General features: G+C 38.8%; 3 protein-coding genes across 3 annotated transcripts; 2 read left to right on the top strand and 1 right to left on the bottom strand.

Moving 5' to 3' along the window:
- Nucleotides 1–647: 647 nt before the first annotated feature.
- On the top strand, nt 648–5,985 carry dram2b (DNA-damage regulated autophagy modulator 2b). The gene is made up of 8 exons (XM_086150032.1): nt 648–786; nt 1,850–2,065; nt 2,261–2,328; nt 2,482–2,624; nt 2,716–2,893; nt 3,562–3,644; nt 3,760–3,852; nt 4,043–5,985. Exons 2-8 carry the CDS (start codon nt 1,935–1,937, stop codon nt 4,175–4,177), a joined length of 831 nt encoding a protein of 276 aa, XP_086006158.1. The 5' UTR covers nt 648–786; nt 1,850–1,934; the 3' UTR covers nt 4,178–5,985.
- Nucleotides 5,986–6,006: 21 nt separating this feature from the next.
- c7h6orf89 (chromosome 7 C6orf89 homolog) lies at nt 6,007–13,404 on the bottom strand. Its single transcript, XM_086150031.1, has 8 exons — nt 13,237–13,404; nt 10,999–11,265; nt 10,030–10,195; nt 9,290–9,438; nt 9,004–9,155; nt 8,705–8,840; nt 8,386–8,509; nt 6,007–7,484 (listed from the first exon to the last, which is right to left on the bottom strand). The coding sequence occupies exons 2-8, from the start codon at nt 11,185–11,187 to the stop codon at nt 7,402–7,404; spliced, it is 999 nt and encodes a 332-aa protein (XP_086006157.1). The 5' UTR covers nt 11,188–11,265; nt 13,237–13,404; the 3' UTR covers nt 6,007–7,401.
- Nucleotides 13,405–15,313: 1,909 nt separating this feature from the next.
- On the top strand, nt 15,314–22,125 carry nfs1 (NFS1 cysteine desulfurase). The gene is made up of 13 exons (XM_086150030.1): nt 15,314–15,653; nt 16,905–16,981; nt 17,248–17,364; nt 17,760–17,843; nt 18,055–18,207; nt 18,357–18,450; nt 18,589–18,723; nt 18,913–19,070; nt 19,151–19,256; nt 19,395–19,476; nt 19,902–19,985; nt 20,062–20,151; nt 20,392–22,125. Exons 1-13 carry the CDS (start codon nt 15,548–15,550, stop codon nt 20,453–20,455), a joined length of 1,350 nt encoding a protein of 449 aa, XP_086006156.1. The 5' UTR covers nt 15,314–15,547; the 3' UTR covers nt 20,456–22,125.
- Nucleotides 22,126–22,595: the final 470 nt, after the last annotated feature.

Here is a 22,595-nt window from a genome sequence, read left to right as displayed (position 1 = left end):
CTCTACAAGCTGAGCCGTAATTGGGGTTGCAGCTTTGTTGGTGTATGCAGCAGCTTTGTGGAAATTAATTATGAAGCTCTCAATGAAAACTTGACACCATTCACTTGCAGAGCCATTTGAAATCGCAGCCCTATGGATCCAGCATGTCTTTCCATTGTACCTAACACTTGGTGTATAAAAGGGACAGTTCATTAACATGAATAAGCATCTTTAAGTCAGGTATGGATGCCTCATTATGCAGCTTGCTGTGACACCCAACAGGGACCTAACAATTTATTTTTTAAGGTTTTACAAGAGAAAAATCCAACAAACCCCTCCTCATATGGCATCTGTCGGGTGGCTAAAGTGTTCATCTGTGCAAACTTGGTTTTTGCTTCAATTAAATGTGTGTATGCATTTCAGTGGAGATGTTATCATGTCGATTGATAAATAAATTTGAAAGAGCAATTCTGTTTCTGTTGTGATCTCAACCTGCTGTCCCCACTTGCCACCACCCGAGGCGCTGATCATGCCTGCGAGGCAAAAAGGAGGGCACGTCCTTTCCTATGGTTTTCGATGTACGCATGCGCGTTTTGCCTGTCAAGACCAAAGCTCACAGACGTTTGGGGTGAAATGAAAGTGTGCCGCGCGGATACCGCCGTATTTTAATTCCGAATATCGTTGTAAACTTTACTGCCTCCTTGAACAAAAGGTCGCGGGTTCGACAGAAACGGAACCGACGACACTTTGACGTCGCGGAAAGATCATGGGACCGAGGACGGTTAACTGACAGAAGCGGCGAGTAACGTGAGTGTCATTAAGCTCCCTTCTCAATTAGGCAGCGGTTTGGAATAATCTCCCGCGATTGTTGATGAATCACAGCCGTACCTAACGCTAGCTAGCTAAACTGAGACCGCATCAACAGTATCAAAAGAGGCATCATGTTGAAAATTGTATTTCGTATATAGTCCCGTGTCTGACACAACTCCTTAAACCTAGGTCACCGTGATGAAGTCCTAAATTGTCGGATATTTTTAATCGATTAAACTCTTTTGAGCAATACTTCTTGACACAAGGAGGGGAACAAAAAAAACTTCACATGTACGCCACCATTCTTGTTACTTTCACTTTCAAATGCGAAGCAGATTGTTTTGTTTTCCCTCTGAAACAACGAGGCTTTTATTTGACAATCAAAAGGCATACATGTTAAATCGCAAGTTTTTGCAGTTGGACTATTATTTGATATTGAAAATCATCGGGCTGTTCTTATTACTTTACATTAATAAAGTCATCTTTCTTGATCTTTTTTTTTTTTTTTTTAATCCAGTGCCAAGTGATGCCAGGAATTGTCCAAACTCATTTACTGGGGATTCACACATTTCGCTTTGGCATGTTGAAATGGGAATTTAAGTCCCATTTCGGTGGACTTCGCTGAACACAAGAGGTCACTGTGGGCTTCCCTGTTCCCTGAAGCGACGTGTTTTTCACCCCGAAGTTTACTGGTTTCCATTTAAAACTCCTAAGGGAAGGGGAGAAAAAAAAAGAAATGATCCTATATTAACTGCCAAATCCCCGAAAAAGAACAACCTGAAAAGTTGGAGTAAAATGAGTGGGAAAGAAAAGTCATCTCACAAATTTGTATAAATATCTAGAAAACAAATATTGAGGAAATATTTGGAATCATATTGATTTCATTCCAAATAAAAGGACATAGAAACATAGTTTTCTGCCCACAGTTAGATGATTTCATCATCAAAAGTGTGTGTTGTCATTATTGTGTGTTGTGTGTTTTCATTACTTCTTCATTAATTATGATGCAATGCCATCAAACCATGGCATATTTAGATGTACTGTTTGTTGGTATTTGCAGGACAGAGCAACCGGCAAAGTACATACACATACACGCACACATACACACACACACACACACACACGGGCAATCACAGACAGAGGTCATGTGGTGGTTCCAGCAGGGGCTCTGCTTCCTGCCCACTGCTCTGATCATCTGGACATCAGCATCATTCATCTTTGCCTACATCACAGCAATAGAGTTGAACCATGTTGACCCTCTGGTGCCGTACATCAGGTATGTATACACACACAAACCTCACATTCATCAGTTTTGAAATCTGCATAAACAATCAGTCAGTTTAACAGTGACATAAGTCCTAATATTTGAAACAAGTGATAAATATTGACACCCTTTAAAATCTAAAAGTCCAACAGAGACATTCGCCGCCAGACAGGAGTGGTTCTCATGAAGTTATATCGTGTTTTATAGTGACACAGGAACAAAGGCGCCAGAGAGGTGTGTGTTTGGCATCATGCTGGACGTGTCGGCCCTTTTGGGTAATAATATACACACACTGCATCAAACAACATCTAGTAGTCCCATAGTGTGTGATCAGACTGTGAACATATACATGTTTGTTCATATTTTGTTTTTTGTTTTTGTAGAGGGCTGAGGAATAGAGCTAAGAAATGGTTGTCTGTGTCTTGCAGGAATGGCCACAGTGTACATCCGTTACAAACAGGTGGAGGCTTTGACAACTGCAATAGAGGTCAGAATCAACAGATTGAACTGGGTTGGCCTTGTTCTTGGTCTCACCAGCTCCTTTGGGATGTGTGTGGTGGCCAACTTTCAGGTAAGAGCAGCATGTCCTGGATCAGTTGATCACACCTGTGCAACATCTGATTTGCAGAATACAACAGCAGTAACAATGTGTGTCCATATAGAAGACTACCGTGTTCTCCATGCATCTGGTGGGGGCAGTGCTGACCTTCGGGGTCGGGGCTTTATACATCATAATCCAGACAGTTCTGTCCCACTACATGCAACCTCACGTGCACAGCAAGTCCATCTATGTGGCTCGTCTTAGTATTGGTGTCTGGACTCTGTGCAGCATCATCACCAGTATCCTTAATATGCTGCTTACTATGACTGCTGCTCACCTTTGTCCTTGGTGGAATGGAGAGTAAGTACAGTATTCCCTGTAAAGTGTTCCCTGAAAAAATCAAATGTCTCTTTTTCTTTTCCTCCATTTTCATATTTGAATATTTCTGCATTTTTTAATAGTTCAGCTGGACACAAATTTGGTAAGGGAGTAGCAAATAAATTTTCATTTCCTAGGTTAGGTTCCTAGAAGGGGTGGAAGAATCGAAGTCCATCAAATATCAACCACAACAACTACATTTTGATTTCAGATTTTTCAAGAATGAAGACATGTAGAAAGTTGAAATGCAGCTGAGGAATCATGTTTTTCATTTCATCATGGAGATGTTCCCATTCAAGTTTCTGCAACCCCCCCCCATCAAAATAAGGGAGTGTTCTAAATTGTATCTGCGTTTTCACATCATCGTAGGTAATTAACTGGTAATTGGTTTCTACTGCAGCGATCCTTTCCCTGGAAACATAAAACTCTGTATGAGTTTTCTTATTGGCAGCCGTCTTCTTGTGTTGCTGACCTGCTTTTTAAATCGGATCTGTAATTTTGCGTTGGATAGTGCATACACACGAGATAAGGATGCCCTGATTTAATGTTGCTGCAGAGCCTGTCTTTCCTTAACAACCTCTCCTCTCAGTGTTCATATCATCAGTCATCATGTACAGCAGCCTGCCTGGAGTGGACTTACCTCACAAACTGCACTGGACACCTGGAGAGACGGTCAGTGGTCCTCTTCTGTGCGTGTTCTACACTTGGACGATGCTCATGTACAATGCACTGATTTGACAGACCTGTGACCTTACACTCTAAGACCAGGATGTTGTTTGTTTTCTAGGGCTATACAGCTCACATCATAAGCACTGTGTCTGAATGGTCTCTGGCCTTCTCCTTCATCAGCTTTTTCTTCACCTATATCAGAGATTTTCAGGTACTTTCATACGAATTCATCTTCACATCTGCTGCCGCGCCATTTCATTTGATATTACATTTACTACTAACTGCAAATTCTATAACTACCGTCCACATGAAGAAAGTCCAGAATTCACTCCTGCGACAAGTTTGTAGAATAGGGAATTTCTCTCATGTTTTTTTTTTAATGTTTTTCCCTTTCCTTGAAGAAAATAAATTTGAGAGCTGAAGCAGTCTTGCAGTGCAACCACCTGTACGACTCGCCACACAGAGGTTTAGCAGCATCCCATTCCTACATACCTGATCCCTCTGAGGTATCGCCACTGCTCGCAGGAGGAAGATGAAAAGGAGCAGATGACAAACTATACTGCCTCTCATTCAGGTTTTTAATCTTCTTAAAGTTTTATGAAACTTCATAAAAGGTTTTTGGTTCACTGACCAGGTATTTACTTTCTCTTTCTTTGGATTCCTTTGGTGATCTACTTCATCTCAGTTTTCTAAGGGTTTTCATCAATCACTAAACTATATATTCAGCCAGTATTTACCATTGTTTCTACTATGACTTTTACTAATAGACTGTAGTAATTCACGCAGCACTAAACAGTTAAACTTTGAATACAACTTAAACATATCCATAGTAGCCAGGGTTGCCCATGGTGTGGGAGCCCATAGTGGAACCTAGGGTTCCAAGATCTGTTTAATTTTACATGATGGGAGTAAAGACAGGAGCTCTACCCCATATCCTGTGGCAGAAAGTCCTCTGTCTCTGTGAGACTTCATTATTGCAAAACCACTGTCAGTTGGTCCAACCAGATCAGCAGTCCATCATGATGCCATGTGATCGCATCAAATAGCGAATGAAAAGCCAACCTGAGACAAAAGACATTAAAAAAAAGTCATGATGACAACATGTAAAAACACAGAAATTATTCTTGATAAATATATATTTGATCTATTCTTTGTGCTTTTAGTTGGAATTAATTCAAATAGATGAACATTGACTGCCTCTACGATAGCTGGCCACCAGAGGGCAGATGCGTCCTTTTGATTCAGGGTCAGGGCTCTCAAGCTGTCCTATATTTATAGATGTAGGCAGCAACACCACTGGTTGTTCTGCAGCAGAGCATTATTTTATTTGTGGCAGGAGTAGGGAATATCAGAGGATTTGTAATGCACCACAGGTCTAGACCAAAAAGTTTGTAAAGCTGTGTGTTTGAGAACTGGCTCGATCTATTCCTGCTGGGTGACACTAGAAGTCAGATTACAGAGATAGTGCCCAAGGCAATTATGAGATTGGATCAGTTCTATATCATGAATATCTCTCTCCAAATTGATTTATTCATTCCAGGTTTGGAAATACCAGCCTCTTATATTTTTGCCTCTATTTTTCTACATTGAGGAGGAGGTGCTTTTCATTTAACTGTTTTATGTCATTATGGAGATAAATATCTTCACACCAAAACCTGGGCAATACTATTGAAAAAAATAAATAAATACTAAACTGATAGACCTAGGTAGAGATTTTATTTTTACAACTTTAATAAGTATGCATTGATTGTTTAAACCAAATGACAAAAGATTAGCGTTGTGTTAAAGTGGATGAAATGCTGTAAAACATTGTAAACAGAGGAGAAAAAAAATATCTGTGGGGATTTGCGTTATGTGTGTATCAATGCATTACTTCATTACCCTAGATATTGTCAAAAGCCTCCAATGGATACTGTTGAGTGAGATGGGCCAGCAGTGCTAGGGACTGCAGCCGGCAAATTGAAATTGCTTGGCTTTTGTAAACATAACATTCACTGGTTTATTAGACCCTCAAAATATAAGCTGCTGGAGGTTCACTGTCAAGAGCTACATCTAACAACTTCAGCCAGCCCAGGGCCAGGTGCTTGAGTATGTTTTATTGTCCTAATTTTTCTACGTAATACCGCTGAAGGATCAAATGTCATATTTGGCTTTGTTGTTTGTTTTTTTTTTTTGTTTTTTTTTTTATACCCCATTTCTACAGAAAGCTGCTGTACTCATTGCTTATGTTCATAATCAATCACTCCAATGCTAAACTTGAAATAGTTCCTACAGTGGGTTTGTGGCTCATTCTACTGTTTGTGGTCTGTTTTAGAATACTGCTGATTTTGTTAAATTAAAATTCCAAAATAAAAAATTCAACTTGTGGAAGGGAATACATGATGTTTTAATATCCCCCCCCCAAAAAAATCCACATTACATGTTCTTTGTCAATGGCACAATTTAAGTCATCTTGATTTTTCAGGTGTCAGCTGGTGATGTTTGATCTGTGGACTGTTGTGGTGATGATAAAAGCTTTAAAAGGCTGATTCAGGTTTGACAGCATTAACTTTGGAAAAGCCGACTTTGACGACTTGTTCTGATAGTCACGCAAGAAAAGCACAATAAGGTATAAGACATTATTCAAATTAATGGCTTTAACATATATACATCCAATATTGACAATAAATAAGCAGAAATAAGTAGCTCTGTCTGTACAAACTTAATAGGATATTTGACGCAGGTCTTGATTAATGACAAGTGACCAACCATGGCCTGTTAAAGAGACAGCCCCCATAAATTAGAAAATATAATTCTCTATAATTCATCATTCTGTTTCCATTTATATTTCCAAAAACTCTGCAACCACAACCAGACAATACAAGATACGGGAATTAAGTTTATAAATTGAGAATTGATGAATGTTTTTAAAAAAAAAAAAATTGCAGCAAGATCCAGTTAATCCACATATGATACAAGGATAAGTTCTATAGTAGAAAGTATTTCCAATAAAACTGTATTAAGGATGAGTTATTCTTCATTTTAGCAGCAATTTAAAAGCTAGCACATACTTGCAGTCGACAGTGTTTGGCTGCAACAGCCTCTCTTGTCAGTGCCAAGCTCTTCCCAGCCAGTTTACCTCACAATGTGCTGGGATTTCGTTCACTTTCTTCAGGTCTTGTATGAATTCTAGAAGCGTTCTCACCTTAAGGGAAACCATGTCTTACATGCAAAACAAATCCCACCCTTCTAAGTAGGACTCTTGTCATAAGGTTTTGATTCTGACGTGAGAAACCAAACTACAGCCTGACCAAGGTGTATAAAGGTCCTTTGACACAATCCACCAAAATCAAAAAAACAAACAAACAAACAAACAGAAAAAAACGCAAGTTCGATTAACATTCACTCTTCTGTGTCAGTTTAAAACCTTTTCATGGATGTTCTCTTGGCTCTGGCATAGACAGACTTTTCTCTTGACGGAGCAGCACAAGACGAGAGCAGTTTTTGTGGACTAGAGAAAATCAGGATCTTGCCAATGAGTTGATACACTCGAGAGAGAAACAGAAGAAGACGTCTTTTTTTTGGACGGTCATTTCTCAATATAGTGATTCCTTCAAACAGGCAGATGGTCCCTTTTTATCAGTGACAGTCATGTGTAGGCTATGGTTACCAGTTCTATAATGGCTCAAGGGTTTCTGGGTGGTGGGGTTTATAAGGCACCGGTAGGGGTTGTAGGTGAGGGGTATGGACAGACAGGCGAGCTCCAGCAGGACATCACATGTTAAAAGGCAGAACCGTCACAGATGATGTTTTGTCCTCTGCCCGGAAAGAGCTCCATCTGCCAGTACCGTGGGTCAGCATACACTGCACAGGTCAAAGGTCAGAGGGGAGACGCATCAGTCATGTGACATTTGGCTGTCGGCAAATCAAGCCTACAATTGCAATTTATTGTTGCCCATTTCCTAATACAGTTGAAGCAGAAGAATCTAATTCAAATTTTCAATTCGTAAGTTTGAAAGAATTTCAATGACGTGTAATACCTTTAATTCTTCTACTTGTGGGAATAATTGCCTTTTGTTATTCATAGTGAATACAAACAGGGTTGTGTAAAATCCCTTTCTTAAGGGGTTTCCCAGTGAAATTTTATACTAATTCCAGGCCCTTCCCCTTCCTGCAGCCTACCACGTGATGTTGGTTATCCGGAGCTAATAAAGTTTTCGTTGTAGCTCTTTAAAACCAAATTTTAGAGAAAAATCTGATGATGAGGTAGGATCAGGATTTAGGGCTTTTTCTTTCTTTCTACTATTTGGAGACATGGTGCTTTCTGTAAAAATGAAATGTGGCAGTTACCTTTGAGATGACGCATAGCTATGTTAAGTTGAATCTGGATAAGATAATTCAGCACCTCAGAATTTTCATTACTTCTAACAAGTTATGCACCGTCAGGGAATTAATTCAGTTTTTTTGTTCAGTTCTTGATCATTGACTGAGTATGTAGTTGCCTAACATTCACAATGACCAAGGCTAAAGATGAGTTTCCCTGATCATTTTTATAAAGGTTATTTACTTTTGTGGTTAAAGGAATGTGAGAACCTAACTGAGTTGCAGCCTCAATTCATGTATTCATTAGTTTGACATACTTACAACAATACAAAATTCTAGTAGCAGTTTAGGCCCAAACTACACTGCTAACTTTAGTCAATGTCTTCACTGTGTGAGTGTGAGAGAGAGAGAACAAGACTGAAAATAGTACAGCAGATGTTACCCATGTCTCCAGGTGTCAACCACAGGTTGAAGGAGCTGCAGTGTTTCTGACAGCGTTGAACGGGCAGAACTCGAACTGTTGGCAGACCCTCGCCCACCACCAGCCAGCCCAGCACGCCTACACCCTAAAATACCAACAGTATTTACAAGATGGCTATGCAACACACACTGAAAAATCTGCAACACAATAATCAGTTATGCAGACCTTGGCATCCATCTGCACTTACAACACCAAAATGATATTGATTTTTCATATTTCATCTCCATGACCTTCAGTATATCTAAATTGTTGTTGAAAAAAAAAAAAAGATCTTGCACACCTTGCTCTGGGAGTTTGTGCTATGAGTAACCAAGCAGCGCTGCAGAATAGTCCCAGCACTGTCCAGCAGGGGGCAGAGCTCTGCCTTAGGAAAGAGCCATCTCAGCACCTTCTCCCTTGTCCCGGAGCTGAACCTCCTACACACATTTGCACACACAGTTAGTTATGTAGTAACACAACTACATAATCTACTATTTGGACTAAGATCTATTTCAATTATACACTGAAACAAGTAAATAAAGTTGTTTTGTATTCACAGCTAATAGATCTCAATCCAAACAAAGGAGAACAAACATCTACCAAAGCAGGGTGAAGTTTGCAGGTCCCTGTGGGAGACCAAGGTTTTGGTTATGCAGACTGTCTTCCTCTCCAAGCAGGATGGACATGGAGCCTGAATGGGCTAAGTAGAGCTCCTCCAGCTGCTGTCGCTGGATGCTGAGTGACTCTCCACCCTGCAGAGTACAGACCAACAAAAAAAATGGAATAAGCAAAAGGGAAATATTACACGTTTAAATCCCCCCTCCAGTCTGTAAAAATTAAATTTTCTAGAACAAAATGTAAATACTGACAAACGTTTTTTCCAGACCTTCAACAGAACAAGCTGTGGTCCCCGGCGCAGAGTAACCGTCCCTCGAAGACTCTCTGGCACCTCTAGGACCGAGGAGATTTCTGCACAACCTGAACAGTTAACCAGGCTCTGTCTGAGCGAGCCAGCGCTCCACCATTCATGGAAACCTGCAGTAAACCAATGGTGCATTTGATAAGCTCTGAAAGTTTGTATTCCTGTATTCCTGAAAATCATTCACTGAATACAGGTGAGAGAATCAGATTCTTTTAAATCCATTACTGAGGGTTATAATTATGACAGCTGGTTTGCTGGTTCTACCTTTGCTGGTACCTGAACCTAAGGGATCTGTGTGTGTGTGTGTGTGTGTGTGTGTGTGTGTGTGTGTGTGTGTGTGTGTGTGTGTGTGTGTGTGTGTGTGTGTGTGTGTGTGTGTGTGTGTGTGTGTGTGTGTGTGTGTGAGAGAGAGAGCAGTCTCAGGACCATTACAAAGCGGCGATACAAAATAACGGAAGAAGTGGTGAAATTATGTATGTGGGAAAACCTTCTAATTTGATTCTTCTTTGGATCATCATCATCAACAAACTAGACTAAAACCTTCCATTACAGATCCAAACACTAAATTTAAACTTTGAGAAGCTTCACTGCCTGTGCTGTATACAGGTAGTCCTCTTAGTATTCTGCTGTAAGTGATGAAGCCATTTTTAGCGCAAGTTTGCGATAAAGGAGGTTTCAACAGATGAGGTCATGATGCTACGGACCTTGTAGGTTATACTTCTTGGCGATGGGCAAAGACAGAAGACGGACGTGGCTGAGGGGGGATGACCAGTTGTAACAGCCCAGATTGACCAAACCCAGCTGGGGGGCGCTCTGGGGGTGGGTGAAGGCCAGTATGGCAATCAGCAGCAAGCCCACTGCCAGCAAAATCTACAAAAACAAACCAAAGACAAAAAGAACTTTGTTTTCAGGAAACTGTTCCATTTAATGAATTTGGGTCAAAATCAGAATTAATCCCCTCTCATTTCCACAAATTCTACAGCAAAACCCACTACTTTTTTCCACTAGTCTGTGACAAAGTTCAATTCTCATTGTTGATCTTTCCTTTTTAGTTTCTCAATCTATTATTGAATAGTCTAGACAATAGTAGAGTCAGTTTATGCTCCATTTGCACATCATTTTGTTTGACATGAAAAACTCAAATATCATATTCGAAAAGTTGAGTATTATAGCTTAGAAGTGACTGAAATAAATGATAGATTCAGATAATTAAGCACCTGTTGACTAATTACCATTTGTTAGGAAATAACAAACATTAAAAGAATGCATGCGGTTGAGTAACACTGACAGGGTCTCCTTAAGAGACATTTTTAAATGTTGTATACATTTTATCAAAGGGTTTCTTCATCTTCTCTATTCTTGCTGATTTTCAGATTATTTGGGGGAGCGTTTTACATTTAAATGTTACTCTGAGGTGGTTGTTCATTTTATTTTGTGTTTTTTGTTTTTCAAGGAGAGGTCATATTTGAGAGTATTTTATGTCTTTGAGAGTTTGGAGGTTGACCTCATTTCACAGAATCATCACTCTGACTTTTTAATATACAATTTTTGCATGGTTTGTCATTTCCAAGCATCAAATGCATTCACCAACAGATAAAGATGTCCCCTGTGAAAAGTCGATATACTGTGAATAAATCTGCCAACAACAGGCTTTTCAGTGATAGAGGCCTGACCTTGATGGTGGCTCGAAGGATGGGGAACTGAGGAGGCTCCCTCCTGGGCTCATTGGTCTCCAGGACCTGCTTGATGAACTTTTCAATCTCTCTCTCTGACATCCCATAGCGGTAGCCTGACTTCCGAAGGATGTCGATGCTTTCTGATAGTTTGTCGTAGATGCATGGTTCGCTCATGGTTGTTCCCATGATGACGGCAGTGACAGCCCGTTCTTGGTCAAATTAGTGGATTTCTAGCTGCTAAGGGCTGCGGGAACATGGCGTCACCTGTGGAGAAATCTGAAAGTCATCCTCTAATAATTACTAAACACAAGTTATCATTACATTCAAGACTTGGAAAACAGAGGTTTCATTCTCTGATATTTAGCACTAATTATTGAGACAGATGCGGTGATATCCCAAAGTTTGCGACTGGCATGACATCATTTGTGTTCGGATTTGGAATAGCAATCAATGTAAGATCATCAATGTCCATTTTATATCAACCAATAACCGGTATAAATTCATAAATGCACTCAATATATTTACTGCAAAGATTCCACTTCAAATCTGGATTTGCTCCACTATTGCCCGATGATAGTATTTCATTGCATCGCATAAAAAATATGCTGGTACTGGCGTATTGATGAGCCTCATTGAAAACTAGAAAGAAAGATAGCCTTTATATTGCAACATTCAGCTATACACACAGTGCAACTTGAACAAAATTCAACTACTGCATTAAATCCATCATGGATGGGCCATAAGCTGCAGGCAGCCACTTGGCAGCACCAGGGATTGCATTGTGTCCTGGTCTGCTCTAATACTAAGAATATATTTAACATGTTATTTTATGTTAAAGATTTGCATATATCAGACTTCTATCTCCCTCTTTACAAAAGTACTGTAACATGTCTGCGTTATACACTTTTAATACGACGGACATAGATATTTGTGAGAGCCATGAACTGAAGTATGGATAATGATATTAATGAACTGATATTGATTATTGTATTTTTGTTTATATTGTTGCTTTGTCTTTTTTACTCTTTATATTGACTGATTGAAAGGTGATTGATTGGTGCGGATGTCGGACTCTTCTTGCTTTTCTTTTATATACATCTCGTTCACCTGCTGTTTAGCAGGGAAGAGAGGAAAGTACGTTTTGTTGACGAAAAGTTGTAAGATCTGATTACTGTTATTTGGTGGTATATTCTGTCATCAATAGTTGGTTAGCTTTTTTTTGCAATAATATACAAAACGGACAATTTCAATCTCAGCTAATCTTTTGGCAGCGTGTCGTTCAATTTACAAGATCATCTCAGCCTCTCTGCTACTGAACACTTAAGATGCCACAATATTTAGTTTGTTTTTTTGTTTTTTTTTAAACTAAGGTATCTACCTTGTTTGTTTTTGGGCGAGCAGGAAACATTAAACATTAAACAGATGAATACTATCACTAGTTTAGTGAATAAACATTGGGCTTGTTTTTTACCTTTCAATTTGTTTCCATAAAGTTCGGTTTTAAGCACCGTTTCTAGAATTTGAGGCCGAAGCGGTAAATGTCTTGGAGTAATGAGCAGACTTTGAGATTTGTCTCCACTAAGCCACCTTTGTGACATTTAACTGCAGGTCAATCTTCCTTCCTGGTCTTATCAAATGAAGGGATGTTTTACTGACGTCTGCTTGACAAACACTTGAATGACCTGTTTTAGTATTTTCTACTACTCCAACTCGTACAGTGAGTTCCAACACAAGTTGTTTCATTTAATTGATGAGCTGGATTGCTGCCACTCAAAATATACTATTCATCTTCATAAATTAATTGAAACGGATGTGTCAAGCAGAGTAATTACACACTAGTTATCTGAAAGTGAAACATGTCCTATTTTTGAAATCAACGATTCACTGTTTAGTTATAAGGGGACCTGGGCGACAACATACATTTTAAATGTACCCCGGATTAACCAGGAAGTCCTGTCGAGATTCACACAAGGAAGATAGAATTGTTACATAATGTGTGTTTAAATTAAGATCACGTAAAAATGTATTGGCAAAATGTATGCCAACATCACGGCAGCATAACACAGATCGAGGAAGATAGCTTCGGTGAAAGCAACAGTGATACAAACGTATAAACTTAAAATGTATACCAGCCGGTTTATCTAAAATCATATATCAAGTTAGCTTGTTTGCTAGTTGGCCCTGTACGGTCATGTTATGTTTACGTCACTGTAACCAACTAAAAAGGCTACTCACCTCACCGTGACATCCGCCACCGCAGTGGAGAGTCTTCTTTCACACCTTAAGTCGAATATAGACGTATTTTAATAATCACACCAGCCCGCTGGATGCGTTACATGACTGCTGTCACAAACGCCTTCAACACACTCTTCTTACTCTACTAGTCTCTCGATTTGGCCTTTCAAAAACTGGTGCGTCTTCGCCATCTACTGGTAGAAACCATGTACAGGCTGTGGCTCTCCTGGAACCGAGCTTGTGGCTATAAGTTAATAAATACTTGAATAAATAAGAATAAATATTGAGTAGAATCCCATCTTTTTTTTTATAAAAAAGGTCATATTAGTGACTATAAAAAAGGTTCCAATTATATAAATAGGATTTCCTCGTATTGTTGGTGAATTATTTGGTCCTTTAGTTTAATATTACTGTTGCTTCAGGAAGCGGTAGATCTATCAGCCAATCAGAACGCTGATAGCGATTTCGTTCCAGAATCTACGAGAATAAAAACAAACCAAACAGACACTATGTTATAGAAATTCATGCTGTTGATCGAGTGAGTGAACAAAGAAGGGGAAAGATTTTATGTATTTCTGACGTTTATTTTATCTTTTGAAGTGTTTTATTTAATGTCCTGTCTGTGTTGATAGACCGTGGTTACCCTGAAAATTATCCTGCTAAGTTTAATGACTGCATTACTGGAGAAACCGAACTGTTTCCCAATGCATGGGCTCAATGGTTACTATAGTTGAAATAACTTGCTATCAGGAAGGTAATACCAATAGTGGATATATTTACAGTAAAATGGGCAGATGCTAATTTAAAATATAGCTAACTAGTCAAAACAAAGTTACTTACTGCTTATACATTTAAAAGTAGGAACTGGATTAGAACCTATGATGGACAACGACTGAAAAGAGAAGTTAAACAGCTCAATACTATATACCGAAACTAAATAAGTTTAAATCTATGGAAGAATAAGAAATTCATATTTGTTTCTTTACTTTATGGGAAACAAGGGATGAAATTGATACTCATGTTTATCTGTATATGCAAATAGTTTTGGTCCTTAATGTTGTGTCTGTGTAAATGTCTATATGGTACCGATTTGTAATTACTACTATGTCTATCTACTTCTAGTCTTTTGATAAACAAGCCAGCATTTAAACTAACTATTAGTCTGTGGTGTATTTTTATCTTTTAACCATTTTTAACTGCTCTTCCTACAAATCTAGTCCCGGTCCAAATCCTATTATATCTGTAGTAAGTGTTACATTTACATACACGCCAATCATTTGAGTGATTTCTTTTAGGGCGTGTCGTTTAAACTTGTGTAAATTAAGATTGTCCTCTATAAACGGTGTCAAGAACGATGATAGCGATGAAAAATACACATGCAAATAGCAAATGTTAGCTTCTTATTTCTCATCGCAAAGTAAAGCAAGCGATTACATGACCAGCACTTGATTGTTTTGTGAGGAACCACAATAAGATGTCGCACAGACAAATTGGCTCTGAAAGCGACGGCAGCTAAGCTGTGCGATTCTGCATATTTTTTGAAACTGAGTAGAAGAATCAAGAGCATTTAATTAAATTTCTTGGAAATGTTAGTGGGAAAAATTGGAAGAATGGGAGCGAAAGACAACTCAACTCGGAGACACGTGGAATATATCCGTAAAAGGCAATCCGGCCTCATTTTCATCCCGATTTATATACGATAATACATGTTTTAAATGTTTTAAATTAATTCGTTCTGTGTTTGTTTAGAATAAAGCGACAATCGGGATTGGGCGATTTACTGTCATAAAGGCGGATGTTGGAAAAGGTTACATACGCACTTTTGTATAACCGTGTACCGGTCGTGACCCTGAATTACATCAGACGGTAACTGATATATAATCCAGAAAACCGCATAAGGTATTTTTTGGCTAGCATAAACATATATATAAAATAAACAATTTGAATCAATGTCCAACAATCTATGTCCAACGTACTGCTTTCATAAAACAGTTATTTTCCTTTTCCTTTTCAGACTGGCTTGAATTCCATTGACCGGCCTTTATTTTGAAAGTCATCACCGGAAGCGTGATTCACAGTCGTATATGTTTTGATACAGACTGCGGACGAGACAGACTGAACACACATCCTTCCACCAAACTCACCGCGTGTTTTGGACAGAAGTACCTCAAACCAGCGGTTCTTCTGCTCGCCTGTCATCCACTGGACATCGTATATCGACCTGCATCACAGCAGCCCGGGAGTCCTTTGCTGCTTTTATCGTGTTGTTGGAGGTCAGCGGTCCTCCAGTTGAAACTTACCCGCCGCCCCGATGCTCTCCTCAGGCAGGACCGTCTCTTCTCGGCTCTACAGGCCGGTCTCCTGGCTTCCTCTCCGGCAGGTCACTGTCCAGAAAGCCGCTAGTACTAAGCCTCAAGGTAAGTGCCGCTCAGAACAACTTAGCCTGGTTGGTTTAATTCTCAGACTAGCTAGCATGAAGCTAATCCTAAAGTGTGACGCAGTTTGCTAACGTTACATACACAGAAACTTATTTCAAACATATGATAACAATGTTCACAATGACGTATTCTCTTGGAGATAATTAGTTCTAAATTATCCTTTGTCAGGCAGAAACAGTAGTTATTGAAACACCACATTTGTCAGTCTGCAAATATAACTAAAATATCAGATGTAAGTAATACATTTTTACAGTTTCTTCGATGACCTACTGACGAATTCAGTCATGGTAAATTGAATATCTTTGTGTTTTGCATCGTTATACGGTTGAATTCGGTTGTGTGCTGTCAAAGTTTCGGAGATTGTTTCTTGATCAATAGGAGCCGGTAAATTTAATAGTGTGTGGGTCTATTCGTCTGGATCGAATAGAACACCGGATCAATTTTGTTTTTTTTTCAATATTGACTATTTTATTGTCGTTAAAGGTATTTCATTTTTGACACTGTAAAATCTAATCGCATTGAAATATTAAGATGAGACAAAAAGACATCACTTGCTTGCTTCGACAGATTCATAAATTGAAGTGCTCGTAGTGTTGACATTAAATAACTTGTCAAAATGCGGATGCCATCTGAAAGAAATCGAAGGCTGTCGACCAATACGATTTTTCAAATTTTTATTTTATTTTTTTCAAATATTCTCACCAACAACTACTCTACAACGACGTCTAGCACGGAAACTTTCACTTTCTGTCTTACTCATCTCATCAAAATAGTCTCCGAACTACAGCGTGCTGAAAAGAAGATAAAAACATCTTGGGTTTTAAAGACATTTACTTAAATATAAAATTCAAACTCTGAAATTCATACTGTAAATGTCTACCTTAAGGGAGATTCATTATGATGGCTTCTATGAGTAGATAATCTGTGCAAAAAATATTATTGACAATTTTCTTTAAGCAGCATGAGTAAGTCTTTCCAACCCGAATTTAGCAAAACTTATAAATTAGGCAATGCTTAATAAAACAGAGATAAATGTTGCTACTATTGTTTCGTAAAAGGTTGATAAGAATTACTCTGTGTGTTTGAGTTGATACCCATGTGATTGCCCCGGCATGCCTGACTGTGAATGACTCAGCATGTTCCACAAGCGACATGGGACTCTTACTTGGGGTAACAAATCATACTGACAAGATAATTTTTGAGGGTGTCTTTTGTTGTTTTATGCTGTAGAGCTGATAAAGAAACATGAACTTGAGAAGGACGAGCTACGGCCTCTTTACATGGACTTCCAGGCTACTACGCCTATGGTAATGTACCTTATGCAATGGTTATTACTTATGTATGGTTAATATATCTTATGTCATGGTGAAAGGTGTTCCCTGTCAATATTAGGGTCAAAGAGAGATAATTAGCTTTATGTTTTATGGTTTATTTTCAGTTCATTTTTTATACAACCCAGTCCCCTGAACCATTTGTATAATGAGAATACAAAAGTTATCTCTGTTGGTGTTAATATGCAATAAAAAAAAATTATGTGTTTGTTTGTATGCACTTGTACCTTTTATATGTACAGGATCCCCGGGTGTTGGATGCAATGTTGCCCTACCAGGTAAATTATTATGGGAACCCTCACTCCAGAACACATGCCTATGGCTGGGAGAGTGAAAGCGCCATGGAGACTGCCCGAAAGGTAGAGACATACCTAAATATGCTTTCAGTTGGTCAACTTACAAAAATATAGTTAAATTATGTGAAAATTGTGAATCAATCACTTGAAAAGGGGGTGAGGGAGGGCTGTGATAAACTAGCTTATTGTAGGGATAAATTTACAATAGATAAGCAATACTTTAACAATATGTCATTATGTAATTGCCTAAAAATCGGCAAGAAACCATGATATTTTTTGTTTCAAAAGAAACCTTTGAATATCATGGTATTCTTTTATTTCTCCCACATTCCCCATTCATGATATCTACATGAAAAATGTTCCATGGTTCTAAGGATTTATATGGTTATAAGGCATCTTTTCGCAACAATTGATTATTATTGTCATAGTAACATAACTTTCTTTTTCTCTTCGAGCAGCAGGTGGCTGATCTAATCTGTGCAGATCCCAGAGAAATTATCTTCACCAGCGGAGCCACAGAGTCCAACAATATGGCTATCAAGGTAACGTATACCTCCCTTTCTTCATCACCACCTGTTCCTGTTCTTATTCGCTCGTCACCAGTGACTTAGCGGCTCCCCCTTGTTAAGTTGTGAGTTATAACACTCGAAGCACAAAATAATGCATTAGTCTTTAAACACACATTAGCCTTTACACACACTAAGATATTGTTGTGAATTTACTTAACTGACTCCAATGCTGTCTCTCCTGCAGGGTGTGGCCAGGTTCTACCAGTCCAAAAAGCGTCATGTGATTACCTCGCAGACAGAGCATAAGTGTGTCCTAGACTCATGTCGAATTCTTGAGTCTGAAGGATTTGATGTCACATACTTACCAGTTCAGCAGAATGGCCTGATAGACCTGGAGGTAAACATGCAGAATGCAGAGATCTTCCATATTTATAAAAAGAATGTTGCAGTGAAACATACAGAACTTTTACATGTGATACAGAGAACTCAGCGGAAAAGTAATTCCTCTATACATACATTATATACTCAGGTTGTCTGTGTTTTCAGCTGCTGGAGGCCTCCATCAGACCTGATACCTCACTAGTGTCTGTGATGACCGTCAACAATGAGATTGGAGTCAAGCAGCCCATTAAAGAGATTGGTAACAATTGGAATACTGACTTCATTTGACAGAAATCTGAGCCCCTAACCAACAGAATGATCAGAATGTTTCCAGTGTTTTTGGGTTTGTATTTGATTGTCATCATAACTATTAGTTCTTCACTCATCCTGTTCACAGGTCAGATTTGTCGTTCCAAAGGAGTCTTCTTCCATACTGATGGTGCCCAGGCTGTTGGAAAGATTCCTATCAACGTAACAGATGACAAGATTGACCTGATGTCCATCAGTGGGCACAAGATATATGGACCCAAAGGTAAGCCAAGTATTATTGAACAAGGATGTACTCTTACTGCTAATGTGTATTTGACTTGATATGAGCATATGTAATTTTTTTAATGGTCCAGCTCATTGATTCTGGTAACAATCTGATCAAATGTTAAATGTAGCACAGAACTGTAGTTGAATTGAATTAAATCCTGTCTTTTTTTCCTTGTGTGTTCAGGTGTGGGTGCTCTATATGTGCGTCGCCGACCCCGTGTGCGTTTGGAGCCTCTTCAAAATGGAGGTGGGCAGGAGAGAGGGCTGCGCTCTGGCACTGTCCCCACACCACTGACTGTTGGGCTGGGAGCTGCCTGCAGCATTGCCCAGCAGGAGCTAGAGGTGAAACAAGTGCATCCAAAAACAAGCAACAATCAATCCAAAATTTCTGACTGACTGTATATGTGCGTGTGTTTGTACAGTATGATCATGAAAGGATCTCAATATTGGCTGATCGTCTAATTCAGAAGATCACATCTGAGATCCCAGATGTTATCTTGAATGGAGACCCACATCAACGCTACCCTGGTACACAACCACACACTAACACATAAGAGTGAAAGCACAATAGGATCTATGGTGAAATGAATAACAGAAAGCTTGTAGGTGTTATGGTTGGGACACATGAACTTCCAATGGTATGTAATTCTGTGTTTGTGTTTTCAGGTTGTGTAAACCTGTCCTTTGCTTATGTGGAGGGAGAGAGTCTGCTGATGGCATTAAAGGATGTTGCTTTGTCTTCTGGAAGGTAAGGCACTTTCTCATTGTTAGTGCTACTTATCCTTCTATGTAGGACTAACATACTGTGAAAGATTCCTTTTAAGGATTCATTTATGCTTTGTTGACATTTTTATGCGTATGCTTTCATGTTGATGATCCTTCTTGAGTTTTTCGCAAAGTGGCCTGACTTAAAAAAAAGAGGCATTTTGCAGCATTCATCCTTCAGTGGGAGTTTTTGTTGGTTTTTTTTGTGGTTTTTGCCAATTCTCTGGGGAAAGGGATATCTCTTGTTATGTTTATTAGGTCTCAAGGATTGACACAAAGAGATGTTGGACAGAATTTCAAAGTTGACTCTGAATTTTATCTTCAAATTGAACAAGACAGAATTTGTGAAGTGGATTTTTTTTTTTTTTCAAAAGATGATTGTTTCTGTTGGGTTTTGTTCACACACAGCGCCTGCACATCAGCTTCACTGGAGCCATCGTACGTCCTGAGAGCAATTGGAGCAGACGAAGATCTGGCTCACTCCTCTATCAGGTAATGTTTTTCATTATTGTAATCATATAATGCTTTTAATCCAGGTTATGACGTTAATAATGTGTATGTCTATTAGATTTGGGATTGGCAGGTTCACCACAGAAGAAGAAGTTGATTATACTGCAGAGAAATGTATCCATCAAGTTCGCAGACTCAGAGAAATGAGGTGAGTTCATATTGATTCAGGTTTGTAGTTTAGGCTGATTATCAAATGTGTCAGCTCCCAAAATAAAAGTGCCTTGTTGATTCCAAAATGGCTTCCACATTGCCCTACTAACTACTGTCAATCAGACAAGTTGGAGAATCAACTGGTGCTGTTACATCTCATTGTCCTCATACTTCTGCTCTTACTTAATTAAAATGCATTAAATAATAAGTTATTCTAATAATCTTTTCTTTTTGTCAGTCCTCTGTGGGAGATGGTCCAGGAAGGCATTGATCTGAAGAGCATCAAGTGGACACAGCATTAGACTTCCCCACGCTTCCTTTCTGACTGATGATGACAACGAGACCTACAAAGTTTTTTCCCTTAGAATTCTTGGAGTGAACTACCTTTTCCCTTCTGTAAACAAACACGCACAAACTTCCTGTCTCACTTGAAGTCTATTTGTCATTGTTGCTCATTTTCTGAGATATTGCTCAAAGAGTTGACTTAACACATTGTAATCTTTGCTTTCAAAATGTTTCACATCAGTCAATTTACTGTTACAGGGGGACTCTGACACACCAGGTCCTACATTGGAAGGTTAATTATAATAATAATAATTTATCCTTTATTAATCCCCATGGGGAAACTCATTCTCTGCAATTAACCCATCATGGATGAGCAATAGGCTGCCGTTTTCCAGCGCCAGGGGAGCAGTCAGGGAGTTAGTGTCTTGCTCAACAGCACTGCGACACACAAGTAGGAGCCGGAGAATTGTGCCAGAAATGTTGGGTTCCAAAGACAATTGCTCTACCTCCTGTGCCACGCTGCCCCTCTTAATTCATGATTGTCTGGATGTCACCACACACAATATGATGTTGCTAGATCAGAAATAGTCCACCTAAAAAATGTTTTAAATATAAAAAAATGTTTTGTAACTTCACAGAAGCAACATTATAGTTTGCAAACAGTTAAACAACAGTAAAACAACCAAAAAATGTAATACCTCAGAACTGTTCGTCTACTATATCTTTAGTAAGAAAGTCTGCTGTTGCAGCTTTGCTGAAGCTGCCTTCAAGTTTTCATTTTTTAGTGGCTCATTCTTCGAAAAGAGTTGTGCAGTTGATATTCTGACACAGCTGGATGGATCAACCATTGGCTGTAATTAAAAGAAACGTGAAAGGTGTTAAAGTAAACGTTTTGGTCACTTACCATGGCCCCAAATGTCTTCTCACATAACTGCCTAAACAAAATTCATTTGTTTTCCACAGCAGATGATTGCTAATCCTGAGGGTGTTTTTGCATGTTTTGATGCAATGATCCACATGGAGATCCAGATTCATCTTCTCAGATCACCCAAATCTATTAACCTTTGTGACACAGGAACTTTTGAGTCAAAACAGACCCTTTAAAACAAGTAGTTGACTTGTTCGATATCAGCCAGAGGACCTGAGGGTAACTTCGAAACAATCTATGAGCAATGTTCCCTCAGTGAGATTACTCGTTTTTTCCGCTAGTTCCTTGAGATTAATCTTATGCCTGGTTAATTCCTGTCTGTTGGTCTGACCACATAGTTCTCCTTGTGTCTGCATATCTGTCCTACAGGTTTTGATCTTTTTGCAGTAGTGCTCACCAAGCCATGCATCATGTGTATTACCAGACATCATTGCCATAAGTTAATTCTGTTAGCAACAACTGAAGTCAGAAACACTTTTAAGACTGAAACAATTGGTCCAGCACCTATTTGAAACATGAGCAGTAGAGTAAGACTTTCACATAGTCTTTGACAATCTTTTTTCTGTTAAAAACATGTCTAAAGCCTTTGAATCCTAAAAAAAAAAAAAAAAAGTCTAAATAGAACTTTTAAGATTTTTAAGTCTTAAAGTGTGTTCCTGGCTTTTTGATGTTGATTGATTGATGTTTTATAGACTGCATTATTTTGATTATTTTCACCATTATCAAATAAACTGCTGCTTCATATGCATGCAAAAAAAAGTATTTTTTAATTATTTCATTGAGGATAAACTCAGAAAAGAATGTGACGGACTGCAATATTTAGCTCTCAAGGGACCACACCAACAACTCAAGAAAAATTTCCAGGGAGTTGTGCCCAAATAATGCTTATGGTATTTGGTGTTTCCTGAATAGTCACTAATTACTGCAATATTAGCAAGGAAGTTTCTTTTAAAATATTCTGTAGAAACTTTACATACATAAGTTATCTCTAGAATTGACATCATGTAGGCTATTAATGAAACCAATACCCGAGTCCCATCAGTTCAGACAAGATAATCTCAACATTAGCGGATAACCTTTATTTATAGAAATTTGAAAGGGCAAGTACAGTTGGTTACGTTGGATTAATTCTAGTGTAATTGAATATGCATCTAAAATGAAAAATGTCTAGTTGGTTGTGTTTTTTATGGATAGAGAAATTCACTTCCGCGAGTGACGTCATGAAATTT

The sequence above is a fragment of the Fistularia commersonii genome, chromosome 7, assembly GCF_037954325.1.
Source record: "Fistularia commersonii isolate RoL2024-O1a breed Wild chromosome 7, RoL_Fcom_v1.0, whole genome shotgun sequence".
Classification (NCBI taxonomy): domain Eukaryota; kingdom Metazoa; phylum Chordata; class Actinopteri; order Syngnathiformes; family Fistulariidae; genus Fistularia; species Fistularia commersonii.
This window is presented reverse-complemented; position numbering and strand designations above follow the sequence as displayed.